Below are 17,555 nucleotides of genomic sequence, written 5' to 3'. Positions count from 1 at the left end.
ATAAAAGATATATAAAAAACATGTCTATCAAGTGTTTTGCTCAAAATCCCAAACAGATCACCCATTCTAGCCATGCCTCATATCCCTCTATTTCACTTCCTGTTTCAAAAGTGCTGATTTTGGGTATAAAGCTTTAAAAATAAAAATAAATTATTTTTAAAAAGAGGGGCGGAGCTTATGCGGGACCCGGCAGCTACTGTCTAAACTAAATACTGCCGTGATGAAACACCATATCATGGATTATCAAGGATTATCTCTGAAACAGTTTGGAGCTCAAAGGCTTTCTCTCTTGCCGGTTATACCACAAGGTGAGTTCCTTTTTATTTCCTGCTTCTTCACACACATGCTCTCCAGTACAGGTTAGCTCTGAGTGTTAGCGATGCTAATGTAAACACCGACCATATTACGTCCAAAACAGTCGGGCATTGTTTCTGATAGCAACGTTTCTGATAGGGCCGTGGGTCCACATTTCAGATATTACGTCATATCGGACGCAACTCTGGATCAGCTCCGTTGTAGCCCCGTTTTTAGAGATTTGGGTACGGAGGANCTTAAAAAATAGTTTTACTTTTTAAGAGTGAAAAAGACTTTTACATCTGAAAAAGAGCTTAAGGAGTGAAAAAGAAGTTTTAGAGTTTAAAGAGTTGAAAAAGACTTATAATTTTTACAATTATTAGGGACCGGGGGCCGAAGCTCAACTTAGAGTGCTAGGGACATAGACACTAGGAGAGGTCTTAGAGTCATCAGTAGTGTATGTCTCGTAGTTGATCAAGGACCTTGTCACAGGAAAGGTACGACTATAGGGTTCTCTCCCTCAATGTGTTCAGTGTTCTACTCCTTTATCTTCGTCATAAGTTACAAATGAAGTCTAATCGAGGGTGCAGTCTTTACTAGTACGGAACCTAGTATACAGAGAGAGGGTATCTCGACTTAGTAGTACAATTAGTGTATCGATAGTATACGGAGGTTTTGTCAGGACTACGAGAAGATCCATTGTCAGGTGTGGACAGTACAAAGTGTCGGATGTCAACCCTATGAAACAATAGTACAACGAGAGTACAAACCTTCTCGCTATGTAGTCATAAAAGGGTTGTACAGAGACAGGACGTTCTGAGCATGGGCCCACGACACCAAGGGAGGTCACCAAGTCCACCTCTCCAGACCCGAAGGTACACAGGCCACCTCCGGAGACCTCTCCTCCAGTGTCCCCCAGGTGGAGACCCAAGACCCGCCCACTGCCACGTGGCCCGTGCGAGACCTCGGTCGACTTCTAGGTCGGAGTCGAGAGGAAGTGGAGGAAGGAGACGAGGCAGACGCCCCTTCCTCCTCCTCCTCCTCCTCCTCCTCCTCGTCGCGGGAGGCGACCCGAGTCGAGGTCGTCGTAGCGAGGAAGTAGTATCCACCCAAAAATTCAAGTTTACGAGAAAATTTATAGAGGAAAAAAAAACAATATTATGAAATAAAAAATTCAGCAACTTCGGTGTAATGTTGTTTGTATTGTTTGTTGTGATCCAGTGGTCTCCGTCATATAATGTACTTATACAAGTGTCGGTTAATCAGGTCTACACACAACTGACGTCAGGTTCGTATTCTCCGATAATCTAAGTACATATTGTGTAAACATCCACCAGTAGCGTTCCGTTTGGCGTGCTGTTCTTTGGTCGTTAATATACTAGGAAAGAATAGTACATCAAATAAAAAGTAAATCTAGAATAGTGTCAACAACCGGTACAGCCTAACATTAACAAAATAAATTATACAACTAAACACCTCCTTTAGTGATTGTAACTTAGTGGATGACCATTCTTTACTTGTGGAGCTCTTCTATGTCCTTCCTGTCTACTTGACCTGCGTTGCACACGAGGTCCCTAGACTGGGGCCAATTATTGTTTTGTGTCCTTTGTCGGCTCCCACCCTATGAAAATAACATCCCGACATGGGCTTATAACACAATCAACCTCATGATAAGCCCAAAGTTAAAGCAATAAGCCTATAAGCAAAACAAACAAAGAAAAGCAAAAGAAAGGCAAAAAATAATTTAGAGTTATGGTTGGATTCTCGAAACACGGCGAACGCCACGATTGTGAATGGTGCAATTAGTGTGAATAGAGGCAGTGCAACAAAGAGTAATCGTTGTTGTTGAAGGACAGTTGTCACGATGGAGAGGAAGTTTTATTTTCGTACAGGTATTTATCCTTCGTCTCGGTTTTAATGTGAATTCTGTAATTTGACGACGTTGCCTTCATTGTTTTGTGTTACGCTATAGGAAAAGTTAAAGTTTCTTGTGTTTAACCCAAAGTAATTGTTATTGATTTTGTGTATTGACCATTTATTGATTTACTAACAGCACTTATTGGCTTTATGTGCACAACTTCGCCCAAGCTGATCGTATCTATATGAGCGTATCAATCTATAAGAATACCGTATGACACGCAAAAGCGGTCAAATTTACACAATTATATGATATGACACCGTAAATCCTGAAACAAGTTAATGTAAAAAAATGTACTTTGTGTTAAACATTGGTACCTTAACTTAAACTCGTTAAGAACATAGTAAGGAGACTTGTAAGAAATTTTGATGTCCCGTAAAGAAACGATTTTATAAAAAACCGTATGGACACGAGAATACTGTAAAATTTCCTACTTTTTTAACCTTTAAGTTGTGAGATACTGTAAGTTTTTAATAAAATTATAAAAACTGTTGATATGTTAATAAAAATTATTTTACACAGGCACTTTAAGAAAGATTGGTACTGAAAATTACATCCATTAACTATACACTGTAACAAATCCGTTAAGTCAGACTAGACACAACACACACACACACACACACACACACACACAACAACACACACAACACACACACAACACACACACACACCACACCACACCACACCAACCACACACACACACACACACACACACACACCAGGCACACAAAAACCCCTCAACTACTTTCTTTGTCGTGAGCGTCGTCTGTCTACGTATTACCTACTCTACCCCCCCTCCCCCTCCCCCTCCCTCCCCGAAAGCAGCGGTTAAATCCTTTTTACAGAGAGAAGGCACAGCTGCCCCTTAGTTTGACTTCTGTCACAAACCACAGACACCAGAAGTGAGGGGTTTTTTTTTTTCTTTTTTTTTTTTTTTTTTTTTTTTTTAAAAAGTTGACACACACACACACACACACACACACACACACACAACACACACACACACACCACACCAACACACACACACACACAACACACACCACACACACACACACACAACAACACACCACCACACACCACGACCGTCATCAAACCACCGTCGGGAAAACGTCTTTGTTGTTGAGGACTGTTAAGTTGATATCGAGCTGGTAGCTCTCAGACACTTAAACAGCGAGCCTCCTTTTCTTTAAGTAAAAGTCTTGTTTGCGAGGAGAAATTAGAACAAATGTACTTACCAGGACTGGTTTCTATTGGGGGTCGTCGTTTCCTTGCTACAAAGTCACCAATTATTCTTCTCTGTAAACGTAAGATGTTTTTTTGTCTAAAACCTTCGTAACCCGTTTTGTTTTACAGATTGTCATCTCAAGTAAACACTTATTATTTTTTTTCCCTTTACGTTTTATACCTTGTGTGGATTAATAAATAGTTATACTAACAACTAATTTATTTTAACTCCGTATTGTATGAGCACAAAAGGAACTAAAATCTATATTTATTGATTCCAGTCTCGTTATTGTGCTATATAGAAATATTGATATTTCTTTACACTGTTATATATAAAAAGATAGGAACTTATAAGACAAAGAAATTAAATAGTGGATTTTCCTCTTTTTATGATAAATAAACGGTCTCTTAAGTAAAAAAAAAAAGACATTCTTGATTTAGAATTTGACTGTTTAGTGTTGTCTCGGCCGGTTCGGATTGGTTAGTCATCGGTCCGACCCGGAGACCAAAGTCTGTTCTCCCACTTTGCTCCACCGACGTCGTGTCCGTCATACTTCTTTTTTAATTTCCGAAAAAACTTGTAATTTCGTACCTCTGTACAGGGTTCCTTCTTGTGATATGTATGACTAATATGTGGACTTGCAGTTCGTCCTCTCCTGAGAAATTTCATCTCTGTGATGTATGGACTATATAGTGGAACTTGTAGTCCGTCCTCTCACTGAGAAATTTCATCTCTGTGATGATTGACTATATGTGGACTTGTAGTCTTCCTCTCCTGAGAAATTCAATCTCCTGTGATGTATGACTATATGTGACTGTAGTCGTCCTCTCCTGAGAAATTTCATCTCTGTGATGTATGGACTTATATGTGGAACTTTGTAGTCATCCTTCGTCCTGAGAAATTTCATCTCTGTGATGATGACTATATGTGGACTTGTAGTCCGTCCTCTCCTGAGAAATTTCATCTCTGTGATGTATGACTTAGTATTGGACTTGTAGTCGTCCATCTTCCTGAGTAAATTTCATACTCTGTGATTGTATGACAATGTGACTTTGAGTCGTCCTCTCCTGGAAATTTCATCTCTGTGATTGTATGACTAATATGTGGACTTGTAGTCGTCCTCTCCTGAGAAATTTCTCTGTGATGTATTGACTTATAGTGGACTTGTAGCGTCCCTCTGAGAAAATTCATCTCTGTGATGTATTGACTGTATGTGGACTTGTAGCGTCCTCTCCTGAGAAATCTTCTTCTGTGATGTATGACTATAGTGTGTACTTGAGTATGTCCCGTTTTCCCTCTCCCGAGAATTTCACCTCTGGTGATTTTATGACTATATGTGGACTTGTAGTCCGTCCTTTCCTGAGGAAAAAAAAAATTTCATCTCTCGTGATGTATGACTAATGTGCGACCTTGTAGTCGTCCCTCTCCTGAGAAATTTCATCTCTGTGATGTATGACTATATGTGGACTTGTAGTTCGGTCCTCTCCGAGAAATGTTTCACTCTGTATGTATGACTATATAGTGGGACTTGTAGTCGTCCTCTACCTGAGAAATTTTCATCTTTGTTGATGTATGACATATGTGGACTTGTAGTCGTCCGTCTCCTGAAGAAATTTCATCTCTGTGATGTATGACTATATGTGGACCTTGTTGTCGTCCTTATAACAGAAAAACTGTTAAAAGACGGTAACATAACTGTTTTCCTGATTAACTAATAAGTCTATTATTCCTCTACTGCTTAGTAAAATTATATAAACTCTGAATCATTCAAACGAGAGTCAATTATCGTGTCACGTCGTCCCAAAAAAACCTTTACCTCAATAACCTACTTCAAAGTAAAAAGTATTTCAACCTCCAATTAATCACTCTCTTTGGAGGGTTGAAAACGGAGGTGTCAAAGAGAGCCCTACTTCTTTCATCGAACCAAACCAACATCTTTACCCAAATTTCGAAATGACGACAGTCGTGCCCCTAATTTGGAGACTTTGAAAAGGACTCAAAACGTCACAGAGGCAATCACACAAGTAAGAAAATTTCCCAAAAAAAATCCCAAAAGGAAAAGGACATCACACAAATATCCAAAACACGTACACTACCCGACCGTTTCCGATTTAGGAAGAGGGTGTGTGAGGGGGACGGACTTTGTGGAGGTAACCTGAATGAAGGGACTTTGTAAATTACTGTAGTGATGCGTTGTGAGTGCAGAGATTAACCGATCGCGAGGTTGTGTAACTTGCAACAACACATACCTTCGAAGCTTACGTTCTTGTTTCGCTCAGGTTTGACTTACGCTGCAAAAAAATGAATATATATTTATATTGTCAAAGGTTGTTCTATGCCATCATTAGTGAGCTGTTTGAGTATGTATTTGGCCTTTCTCTTTCTCGTCCCATGTATGAACGTGAAGTTTTATTTTCGTGGCAAGAAAGCAGTCCTTCGTTTGCTTGTTAATAAATATACAAAATTAATTCAATGTTTTTGCACTATTCCTATTCCCCGCCCTGAGGATTTCGCCTAACTGAAATGGTATAAAATAACATAGAAAATATACGTAAATTAAAGAATATAGGATATATAGGAATAAAGAAAATAACGTGTAAGAAGATGAAGAATAGGCAACGGGGCCTCACTACTTGCCATAATAAGACTAACTAGGATACTAACATGCCTGTCCAAACAGAACTAACAACTCAAAGGAGAGGGTGTGGAGGGACCCACAAAGAGTACAGCTCCTGCATAAAAAGTAAGAATTTTGACAAAGACAGAATTTTGAGATTTTGAAAAAAATTCAGAATTTTGACAAAAAGTCAGAATTTTGACAAAAAGTCAGAATTTTGAGAAAGAGTCAGAATTTTGAGATTTCCAGAAAGAAAGCCAACATTTTGAGAAAAAACTCAGTAATGTACATGACAGGATGTACAAGAACCGGTATTCCTCCTTCTTGTCTTGTCTATCAGCATGTGAAGGACACTGTTCAGGAACTAGTTGGACCAAATGCTCGAGTGATATTTTTCAAACAAGAAAGGTCTTTAAAACAGCTTTAAAGGAAACCTATTATAAATTATTTAATGGATAAACTATAGTATAAAATAGTTAATAGTGTCGTGGATTATTTTATTGTTTGAATAATTTACTCTTACTATGAACTTTATCTTTAGTTTTATATGGCACGATGCATAAACATACCACGAATGAAGCTTTTGTGTTTTTACAGAAACAAGTGGAAACTCACGGAGGTTCTCCAGTAGGTCTTTGCAGTCATCAGTAGCCACGTCGTGAATAGTGCGATTGCATTTATCCCTCCTCTCGATGTCCTGCTCACTGTGGCTGCACAGCACCTCCAGACACTCCTACACACACACACACACACACACACACACACACACACACACACACACACACACACACACACACACACACACACACACACACACACACACACACACACACACACACACACACACACACACACACACACACACACACACACACACACACACACAGTACAGGGTGTGAAACTACAAGTATTTCTGCAACAGTAGCTCTTGTGTGTTCGGAGAGCATGGATTAACGATGGAGGGTCTCATTTATATTCCAGTCAGACCCTGGCTGTAGTCTAGTCTGGTGTCTCCTGCATTTGTTTGAGATCAGCGGTCCCATTAACCTGCTGCTGCGGAGACTGACGGCCGGACATTAGCGCAGGTAGAGTCAGTGAGGTGTAAATAAATAGTGGAAACCTTTCAAAGTGATATCATAGCTGCAGGAAAGCAGTGTGTTGACTTCATTTGTTTCCAATCTCCTCGATTTCTTTGTATAGCTATCCGTATGAGGAAGTCCGTTCAGTCCTATTGTAACCACCATGATCTGTGATGTGTTGGACATCTTTTTGATCCGTGTATATTCTTTTCAGACTGGTATTTGCCTCCAAAAAGTTGAATGTTTTAAAACTTTGGCTCCAGATTAACAACAGACTGTATGCTAACAAATCAAATGCTAACGCCCTGTGGAGTTAGCAACTAAGCTAACAGGCCATTTATTTCATTTGAATTGCTTATGTCTTGTTATTACATGTTTGAGTTTATATATAGAGTTACGTGTCCATCCGTGTGGTAGATGTAATATATTCCCCCTGCTGTTTGGTAAGTACAGCGGCATGATCACACAGTAAATAAACAGGCTGAACAACATTGCAGCTTCTCCCGGGTTATGACTAAATAAAGTTTCCTCCATTGGTTTATCCTATATTTTGGCGGCTGCTCCCCACCTTGAGGCCGAGGGCAGCAGCCATGTGAGCGGCCGTCCATCCGTCGCTGTTGTCCCGGTTCAGCAGGGCTTCGGGTAGAGCGAGGGGGGGGTCGGAGGTCACAGAGGGGGGATCACCCTGCGTCCGGTAGCACAGCAGGAGGCGCAGAGTGTCCACGTGTCCGGAGCGCACGGCGGCGTGGAGAGACGAGCAGCCGTCCTGCGCACAGGGAAGAAGAAGAAGAAGAAGAATTGTATTTATAATAATATTGTGTATATTGTGCAGATATTTTATATTTTATTCCATTCTATTTCAATGTAAATACTGCCATATTTTATTTTACTATATTTCTTATTATTTTTTTATGTTATTATAGTTTTCTTAAAATATTTCTCTATCTGTGTTTCTGACAACTCAAGTAAGGTTGAGAAATGTCCACTTCTGTCACCTGCAGGCTCATACGAGTGAAGCAGCTCATGATTCTTTATATAACGTATTAGCATGACAATCATTTTCTTGATTATGATGATTTAGTTACAATTACAATTAACCATGTCGGAGCACACATAGACTTTCTGAAAATCACCCTAAGCTGAATTCCCCATGAACTGGAAGTTGTTCCAAATACTATCTCTTGTACACATTTAGAGAAAATCAGGACCAGGTGGTAATTAAGTAGCTGAGAAATTAAAAACCTGGGCTTTGCGATATTTTTTCCGCTTGATTTCAAAATGTTTGTATTGTGATATTTGAATATTTCTGTATTCTGGTATTTTAAGATTTTGTATTATATATTGTTTTTTTTATTTGATTGTTTTTTACATTTTGTATGATATTTGAATATATTTTTTAATTAACATTTTGACATTATATATTTTTTCGCTTGATTTCAAAATGTTTGTTTTATGATATTTTAATATTCATGTTTAATGATATTTTTAGATATATATTACATTTTTATATTTTATTTTTTAATATTTCAATATTTTGTATCCTCCTCTTCCTCCTCCGTGTTAAATCTTTACGTTTGACCCGTCGTCGGCCATCTTTTCGTGCCTCTTTAAATAATCGTGTGCAGAGGAGGTCAGATTTGCTGCAGAGACTCAGCGGGGGGGCCGAGCTAAATGTGGAACAAAAGCAGGTACACTAAATATAGGCTCTGCTCTCGTGCTTCCACGGCAACTAACAAGGCCCTCTGGTTACCATGGAGACCCGTACATTCATTAGCTTGCACCAGTCAGAGGAGAGAAGATTACTTTTATTCTTCGGTTTTTCCCTATATTTGCTCAGAGTATAGTTTATAAAATTGGACTAAAACTGAAGAAAGGATAAACACAATGTGTCGGGGGGGCAGTGACTCATCAAATGGCACAATATACATTATATTTTAAATTGAAAAGCTACATAAATGTGTCTCTATTCCAATTTGTTTAATGTATTTGATGTTAAAAAATAAATCCGTAAATACTATGGAATCATCAGCGTCATTTATTTTTATTAAAAGACCAATTTTAAATAGCATCTGTAATAAGTAGAAGAAAGTGGTGCTTAAGATACACTTCTTGGGTAATCAGGATCATAGTACTCTCAATTTATCACGAGAGGAAATTAGGTTTTGTGACAGTTGAAAACAATAAATAAAAACGATAATCTTATGTTATTTATTATCATCGTGGATTGAAAATAGAGTTTCAAGGAATTTACAATAAGCAGTTTTGAAAATGTTGACACTTTATATACTAAATAATAAACAAAAATCATTCTAATGTGAAAAACGATAGAATTTGGTTGGAAACCCTGTCTCTAAAATTGATTAAAGGGGACCTATCATGCAAAATGCACTTTTTGATGTCTCTTATACATAAACATGTGTCCCCTTTGTGTCGGGGAACTCACGCAGCGTCAGAAAATAAAACCCTCTCTCTTTTCCTCCNAAGGGTTCGTGCACAGAGGGGATTGTCGGGAAAAAGATGGCTATTTGAGGAAGCTCCCATGTATTAACATTTCAACAAACAAGTTGCATATTTGCATAACGTATGTTATGCAAATATGCAACTTGTTTGTTGAAATGTTAATACATGGGAGCTTCCTCAAATAGCCATCTTTTTCCCGACAATCCCCTCTGTGCACGAACCCTTACATATGGTAATTAAACATTAAAACACCTGCGGCTTATATTTCAGTGCGGCTTATATATGTACACATCATTCAATTTAACTGCTGCGGCTTATATTCAGGTGCGCCTTATAGTCCGAAAATTACGGTACTTTGAATAGAAGTCGCTGTGCCAGGAAAACACTTTGAGAAAAACGTATAGACCTAATAATTCATAACATGTTTGCTTTTAATTCCTCTGCGATATGTAAATATTAGCAAAATGCCACTTGTCAAACCTTCATTGGGTACATTACACATGAACAACTGTTTATATTCATCAAAGTGTTGACACGCATGCTGCCAACAAGCTGTCAGCATCCTCTGAGTATACATCATTCAGTATAAATCAAACTTTCTCTCTAACATTTCATATGATAAGTGAAGCGTTACGATTTATCTCTGCAAACGTCTCAACATCTGTACTCTTCTGGTCACTGAGCTGAAGGTCCTCCTCTGGACACACACACACACACACACACACACACACACACACACACACACTCTGCTGCCAAGGTGTTGCCCGGGGCTCGGCAGTGTNCTAACATTTCATATGATAAGTGAAGCGTTACGATTTATCTCTGCAAACGTCTCAACATCTGTACTCTTCTGGTCACTGAGCTGAAGGTCCTCCTCTGGACACACACACACACACACACACACACACACACACACACACCTGCAGCAGAGTGTTGAGATGCTGGAGCTTCTGCTGAATGTGTGTGTCCTCAGAGAGTGTGTGGAGCTCTTCAGAGGAGGACCTGTCAAGCAGTTTTGTAATCCGCTCTCACCCCAGAGACTTCCCCTGGGATCTCTTGTAACCGTGACAACAATCACAGGACACGGTAAATAACACGGGGGTCAATTATGAGTCTCACACACAGCAGAGGAAACGGATCATGTTCCACATCAATGCTCTTCTGTGACAGGCTCCTTCACTTAAACAACATAACACCTTACATCTCGGTTCAAGACCATTTGTACTGTGGGGGGGCCTCCTGGGGCCAGTTATTCAGGGGCCAAGTTACTGGGGGACAAAGGAGACAAAGGTAGTGTTTGAAATGTCAATACTTTTAGTCCAGTATAAAATCATAGCACACAACAATACCATTATTGGAGTTTGTTTTAATATCAGAATTTGTGTCCATGACTTAGTTAGACTTTTTATTTAGTTACTTAATTTTGTACCCAGGTTACAGCAGTCTTTGTGGCTACGGTGTCCGACTGGTGTATAGACATTACAACGGCCCAAAACATATTTTGAATCGATGCAAATATAAAAACACACAAATGTGCCAAAACACAGGTGTTGTGATATTCACAAACATCACAACACCTGCTTTACTAAAAGTGCTGCATAAATGAAACGCTGCAAGAAGCTCAAAACCAAGTTGACCAACTGTCACCGACTGCATGTGTCGTCAGGTTGGGGAAGATGTGTGTTGCATGTGTTCTGGTACATTTATGTTTTTACATGAACGTTTAACATCCTTTCTGAAACTGAGCGCGTTTATTTATTCATGCATTATTTATGCAGCCAAACTTTGTTTTTATTGTATTTCTTAATATTTTTGGGGGTTTTGTTTCTGTATCAGAATTTGTTTCACTAACTTTATTTAAATTATATAATTGTAAAAAACAAACATACCTGTTAACTTCGGCCCTGGTAACAGCAGTCTTTGATGCAACACTATTACAAATTGTATTATTACAGATTTTTCTTTTTAGAGGGGGGTCGAGATCAGTGTAACAGGGGGACTGTCCCCTGTTGGCCTCCCCCTAGAACCCCCCATGGCCCTCCATATTCTTTAAATGAGCGCCTGAAGATTTCTTTGTTGTCTTTTTGTCCCTCACCAAGAAGAGCAGCAAGCAGGAGTCCCACACAGAAGCACAGCTCATTGTTTATTCATGATGTGATACAGTGAGCACAATGAGCAGCAGCTCTGTGACATCATCAGGTACAGAGCATCAGATCACACAGCGCTCCGCAGCTCTCTGCTTCCTTTTCTACTCGTTTCCATTGACGTGCTTTCATTTGATCTGAAGTGTCAACCCGGAGAGGTCTAGCAGGTGTTACTGCACCCGCTACTTTTCACAGCAACTTTCATCTTTACATTCAAACTGTATCACTTTTTCCACATCCAAGTGTGTTTCCAGGTGGGGCAAACTGGTGGCCGACAGGTGGAAACGCGCTACAACGGCCCAAAACACTTACATTAGGAGAAACGCTGCAGTTAACAAACAATGCAAAAAACCCACAAATGTGCCAAAACATGCATAAACAAAACAATGTAAAATATAAACGGTGCAAATAAAAAAAACGCTGCAAGAAGCTCAAAACAGAACGGCAACAGGGGACAATGACAAGTGACGTACAGAGATGGGACCCGAGCGTTTGTTGATGGGTTTTATAAAGTTGGCCGACTGTCACTGTTGTTGGAAACGTAAATTGTATGTTTTAATGGCTTATTTTAACAACATGATCGCATGACTCCTTCTGATATTATTTCTAGCTGGCTAAAACAGCTAACTTAGTCATTTCAAATATACTGACTGACAAAACACTTACAGTTATGAAACAGACTAAGTCTGCCAACAGAGACATTTGGCCAATTTTATTATTCCCGAATGTCAACAAGTGCATATTTTGAATCGTTTCTAAAGTTGCACCAGGTTTTGGGATGTTGTAGTACGTTTGCACCTGCTGGCCTCCGTAGAGTACTGCTGCATGTGTGAAGATGTAGGCGCTGAGACAAGGATCAGCTGGTACACAAAGTTGGAGTAACTCTGTGACATTAAGCTGTGTCTCTTGTATATGTTTAGGAGGCAGAAAAAAAAAAGCATAGTTCCACAACGGCATGGCACCAGTGGGTGCTACATCGATGATGGATACAGGATGGATGGATCAAGTGTTTTTAGTCCTTAAGGTGTAGAGAGAGACAGCAAGAGGAACAGGGATGAAGAAGAAATTGAAAAGTGTGGTTTGCTCTTTCTGTTTCAGATAACGTAAGTCAATGATCGCAATGCTGAGTGTGTCTATTTTCACATTGTCTGGACAGGAGGAGGTCAGGGAACAGATTTAGTATCACATCACCTCCGTCAGGCTTAGCAGGAACTTTTTTCAGTACTTGAGACTAACTTCCTGTTACACAACAGGAAGTGTACCGTAGTACTGGTGACAACAATTATTACAACAATCATCAAAAGCGTGAAACAGGCTTAAGTGTAACAGGTGTAACATTGACAGGTTGCAGGTGAAGAACACAGGTTGGCATAAGTGACAGTTAAATGCATGTGGGAAGTCCTTTCATTGCTAGCAGCAGGCTTTTGTGTAGCACCAGTGTGAGTGTAATGTGATCTCTGGTGTGAGTGGTTAGAAGGGAGAGGGTACAGTCAGACCTCAGGGTCGGGGGGCCCTGCAGGACTGGCAGCAGGCCTTTCTGTAGTACCAATGGGAGCACAGCTTCACCTTCAGCACCAGGGCACAGTTGGCTGTTGGCTTGTCCTGGCAGGAGTCTTCTACTGCTGCTGCTGCTGCTGCTGCTGCGGGGGCCGCCACTGCAAAAACACACAGGAGACACAGCTGCTCTGGTGAAAAGGAAACGGTGTAACTCACCAGAGCTCTGCAGGAAAACACTTTCCTTTTTTGGAATGGAAAGCTTGTTGCATCAGCCACACTAAGTGTGTGTGTGTGTGTGTGTGTGTGTGTGTGTGTGTGTGTGTGTGTGTGTGTGTGTGTGTGTGTGTGTGTGTGTGTGTGCGTGCGTACCTGGAGCCTCCGTCAGACAGCTCTGGATCTCACAGCTCTGCCTGGCCTCCGGCTTGAGGGCCGAGTCGCAGCTGTGGCCCCTGGTTACAAGCTCCTCCCCCTGGTAACACTTTACTTCACGAACCTGGACGCCACTCCCACAAGTCTTACTACACTGAGGGGTGGAGGGGACAAGATTTTGGATGTATCTCCACATTTAGTTCATGATTAAACTTCAGTTTAAATACAGATGGACCTACTTTAATAATAATAATATTAAGAAGAAGAAGAAGAAGGAGGAGAAGAAGAACAACAACAACAACAACAACAACAACAACAGGAAGACATACTTAATTGATCCCAATGGGGAAATTCGTTAGTTAGTTAGTTAGTTAGTATACAAAGTACAAATACACAGATGCAAACAGTATATATACACATCAGGCCCAAAATACAAAGACATTCTTTGTTCTTTTATGGAAAGGTGTCAGGAGAAAAAAGTAAATGGTCTGCAAAGTTTAGGAAATGGTGGTTCAGTGCCTTGCTCAAGGAACTCTGAAGCTGTGGATATTTTTAAACGGCAGCTGAACACATCTTTTAGATTAGCTTTTTGTTGGCTATAGCTAAAGTGCTATACAAATAAAGCGTTATTATTATTATTTCCATACATTCAGTGTGTTTTATGAGAATCAAACCAGTGGAACTCCGGTTGCCAAGCTAAGTCCCTACAGCCTGAATTACTGCACTCAAAATACATAGCAATAACAAACCTCACACGGACACTTTGTCAATATGTATGAGGGTGAGGAATCTGGCCTGAGACGGACAGCTGGACAGTTACCTGGGACCAGGACGTGGTGAACCACTTGGAGCAGGGTCTCTGGAAGCAGGAGGAGCTGCTCTCTGGTCTGCTGCCCTGCTCACAGCTGCTGTCTGGAGACTCTTTGAACACACCGGCCTCCAGCCCGGCACACACCACCTGCCGCTGCCGCACCCCGCGCCCACATGTAGCATTACACTGACACACACAGAAACCGTTTTGCTGATTAAATTAATTTTTATTTAGCTGACACTTTTATCCAAAGCTAATTACAATAGATGCGATAAATGACAAGCATAACAAACTCAGAACAGCAAGATAAACGCAAATAGATTAGTTTCATATGACCTTAATCTTTTAAAAACAACATTTTCTTTTTTTTGGTGAAGTTGCAGTAGAAACAGGTTTACGGAATTTTGTACCTGTTGCCATTCTTGTTCCACCCAGTGGGGGGCGCAGTCTCTGTCTCCACAGGGGTAGATGGCCAGCGGGCGCAGTGATTGGTCACACTGCTCCTCTGTCATCACCACCCCCCCCGATGATCGACACGTCACCGCACGCACCATCCTCCCCTCGCCACACACACCAGAGCACTGGCACAGTGACATACCATTTTGATCAAACATTTGTAACGTGCAATTAATATTAAAGGAGAGTGTGTGGCGTGTGTGTGTTCAGTGTGAGTGTGTTGTTAAACTCACAGGCCCCCAGTCAGAGAAAGTCCATCTTCTGTCGCAGGGCGGAGCTTCACATTCCTCACTTTCTATTGGCTGAGAGGACTTGTTACACAGTCTCATCTCCATGGAGCAGCGCACCTCCCGAGTGCGAACGGCCCGAGAGCCACAGCGCGCCGAGCACTAACACACACACACACACACACACACACACACATACACACATATACAGTATGAACACACAGGTGCAGAGATCAATACTGCTAAGTCCCTCAGCTGTCTGCATTATGTTACAGCAGTCTAAACTCAGCATTCAATCTTCAGCAGCTGTCTGTTAATTATAGCACTGTACCGACTCTTACTGTCATAGTCGCAACGTTTATAAGCGTTCAGGATGCTAACAGGAGAATACAGTAGTCAGAGATGGATACATGCGGAATACTATTGCTCAAATATTGTGGTTTAGTGAAGGTTTGAAAGCAGCACAGGGTGAGGCTGCCTCCCTGTGTGGAGATCCTGTAGAGCCTGTGTGCAAACATTTGAGTTGTATGTGGCTCTCCCAATGACTTAAGATTAATAAATGGATGGATGCCATGAATATAATGTTGTTCTTTTAATTGTAGGTCTTAGATTTCAAGATTTGTTTAGGGCTACCAGTGGCTTTCTTTGAGAGACATTGTTGAAAGACAGAGACAGGGGAAGAGGCGTGTCATTGGTCCCCGGCGGTACTGAACCTGATCCAGCTACATGGGCTGCCTCCTCTACTAAGTTATACGGCGGCCCAACAATATCTCCCTTTGTGTCAAGCACTCTGACTTCTTATGTATATATCATATTTTATTATTTTGATGATTTATTAGACATTTGACTTTACTTATTTTATCTTTAATAGCACATTCTTCATTCTTATGTTTTAGCAGCAACAGGATTAAGGTAGAAACATTTAAAAACTTTTTTTTAATTTGAATCTATACTGTCTCTTGATTTTGATTTGTTATTCTAATTGTCCTTGTGTGAACTCCGACCTGTCCTATGGTGTGTTTTTATCTTCTGTATTTCTGATCCTGATAGAAGACACCATAGTTCATAACGGTATCAGTGGCTGGGGGTGTTACCTCTGACCACTCGGACACCTCCCACTGGGGGCCGCAGCTCTGGCCGTGGCAGACCTTTCTCTTGGCCGGTTTGTGAAGGTCATGTGTCAAACACAGGGAGTCATAGACTGACGAGTCGAGTCCAGGCGACAGCATCTTCCAGCAGCGCACCGTACGATACTGAACGCCCTCCCCACACGTCCGGGAGCACTCACTCCACCCACTGGTCTCCCACCTGAGGGGAGGGGAGGGGCACAGGTCAGATCAACACAGTGAATAAAACCACATCAAGAGAGGTCCTTGCTAATTCAGCTGACACTGATTGTGTGTGATATCCTTGTTTGATTCTTTAAGGGCATTTGTAAGCCACAATGTGTAGAATGCCAGCTAAATGACTAGTCTACATACAGTATGTTATATAGGGTCAGATCCCTGTCCTAATCAATATATTAACGTAATGTAAAAAATCCAAATAGGCTTGTTGTATAAAATGAATGGATGCCTGTCTTCTATTAAGCGTCAAACTATTTTGCAGCATTCCTCCATGTCCGTGCTGTTGTGAATTGTCGGGGGGAACACTGTGTGTCACGGAGCATTACACTTGATCAATAATGATGTATTTTGTACCCATCATTGTCCTCTGTATCAAACCTTATTACAGACAAGGAGTAAATAAAAGTGCCCCTTACAAAGCTGACTTATTTCAATTTTTCTGCAGTTTCTATACATGGGTTTAAGTCTTACTTATCGAACAGAAAACAGTGTGTTTTGGTCAACGGTGCCAAATCCCCCTACCTTGTCAACCCTGTTGGGGTTCCACAAGGTTTCATTCTTGGACCATTAATGTTTTCACTGTACATAAATGACTTGCCTAATCCAATGTATGTCCTGAGTTGAATTTGCAAATATATGCCGATGATGGGGTCATCTTTGTACACGGGAAGAACATTGAAATGATCTCATCCTGTCTCTCAAAAGCTTTGGACAAGGTTCAACACTGGCTGAACAACATTTGCTTACAGTTAAACGTAAAAAAAACAGTATGCATGATGTTCAGTAAACGACCAGTCAAAATCGAAGGATCCAATGGAGCAGAAATAGAACTAGTCTCCCAGTTCAAGTATCTTGGAGTCATATTGGACTCAAACTTGACTTTTAAGAAACATATTAAGAANATCAAGGTGAGACTATCCGCATCCTTTAAAACTCTACGCACATTTGTTTCACCGAAATAAGTAAACGACTGTATTTGTATTTTGTTTTGTTTGCTTGCTTCATTAAAGGATGTTAATGAATAAGTGTTCTCCAGTGCCTTTTATCCACTTTAAGGTATTATTAAGGTAAGGTTAATGTTGCTCTAAAAGTGCACCAGATTGATGCTCTTA

At 40.7% G+C, this 17,555-nt stretch overlaps 2 protein-coding genes across 2 annotated transcripts in view; one reads left to right on the top strand and one right to left on the bottom strand.

The window, feature by feature from the left end:
• The window catches only part of LOC104966605 (calmodulin-regulated spectrin-associated protein 1-B-like), a 12,278-nt gene extending 10,882 nt beyond the window's left edge, over positions 1-1,396 (top strand). The window contains exon 9 of the mRNA XM_010795791.1: positions 1,136-1,396. Within this exon, the coding sequence (XP_010794093.1) occupies positions 1,136-1,396 (261 nt within the window). The remainder of the gene's footprint in view (positions 1-1,135) is intronic.
• Positions 1,397-11,723: 10,327 nt separating this feature from the next.
• LOC104966604 (ADAMTS-like protein 2) lies at positions 11,724-16,434 on the bottom strand (the record flags this gene model as incomplete). The annotated part of the gene is made up of 6 exons (XM_010795790.1): positions 11,724-13,392; positions 13,604-13,757; positions 14,424-14,600; positions 14,825-14,995; positions 15,104-15,259; positions 16,192-16,434. Coding segments are annotated over 6 exons (1,059 nt in total), but the record flags the coding sequence as incomplete, so codon positions are not given.
• Positions 16,435-17,555: the final 1,121 nt, after the last annotated feature.

This window comes from Notothenia coriiceps, unplaced genomic scaffold (genome assembly GCF_000735185.1).
Source record: "Notothenia coriiceps isolate Sejong01 unplaced genomic scaffold, NC01 NC01_scaffold00037246, whole genome shotgun sequence".
NCBI lineage: Eukaryota > Metazoa > Chordata > Actinopteri > Perciformes > Nototheniidae > Notothenia > Notothenia coriiceps.
This window is presented reverse-complemented; position numbering and strand designations above follow the sequence as displayed.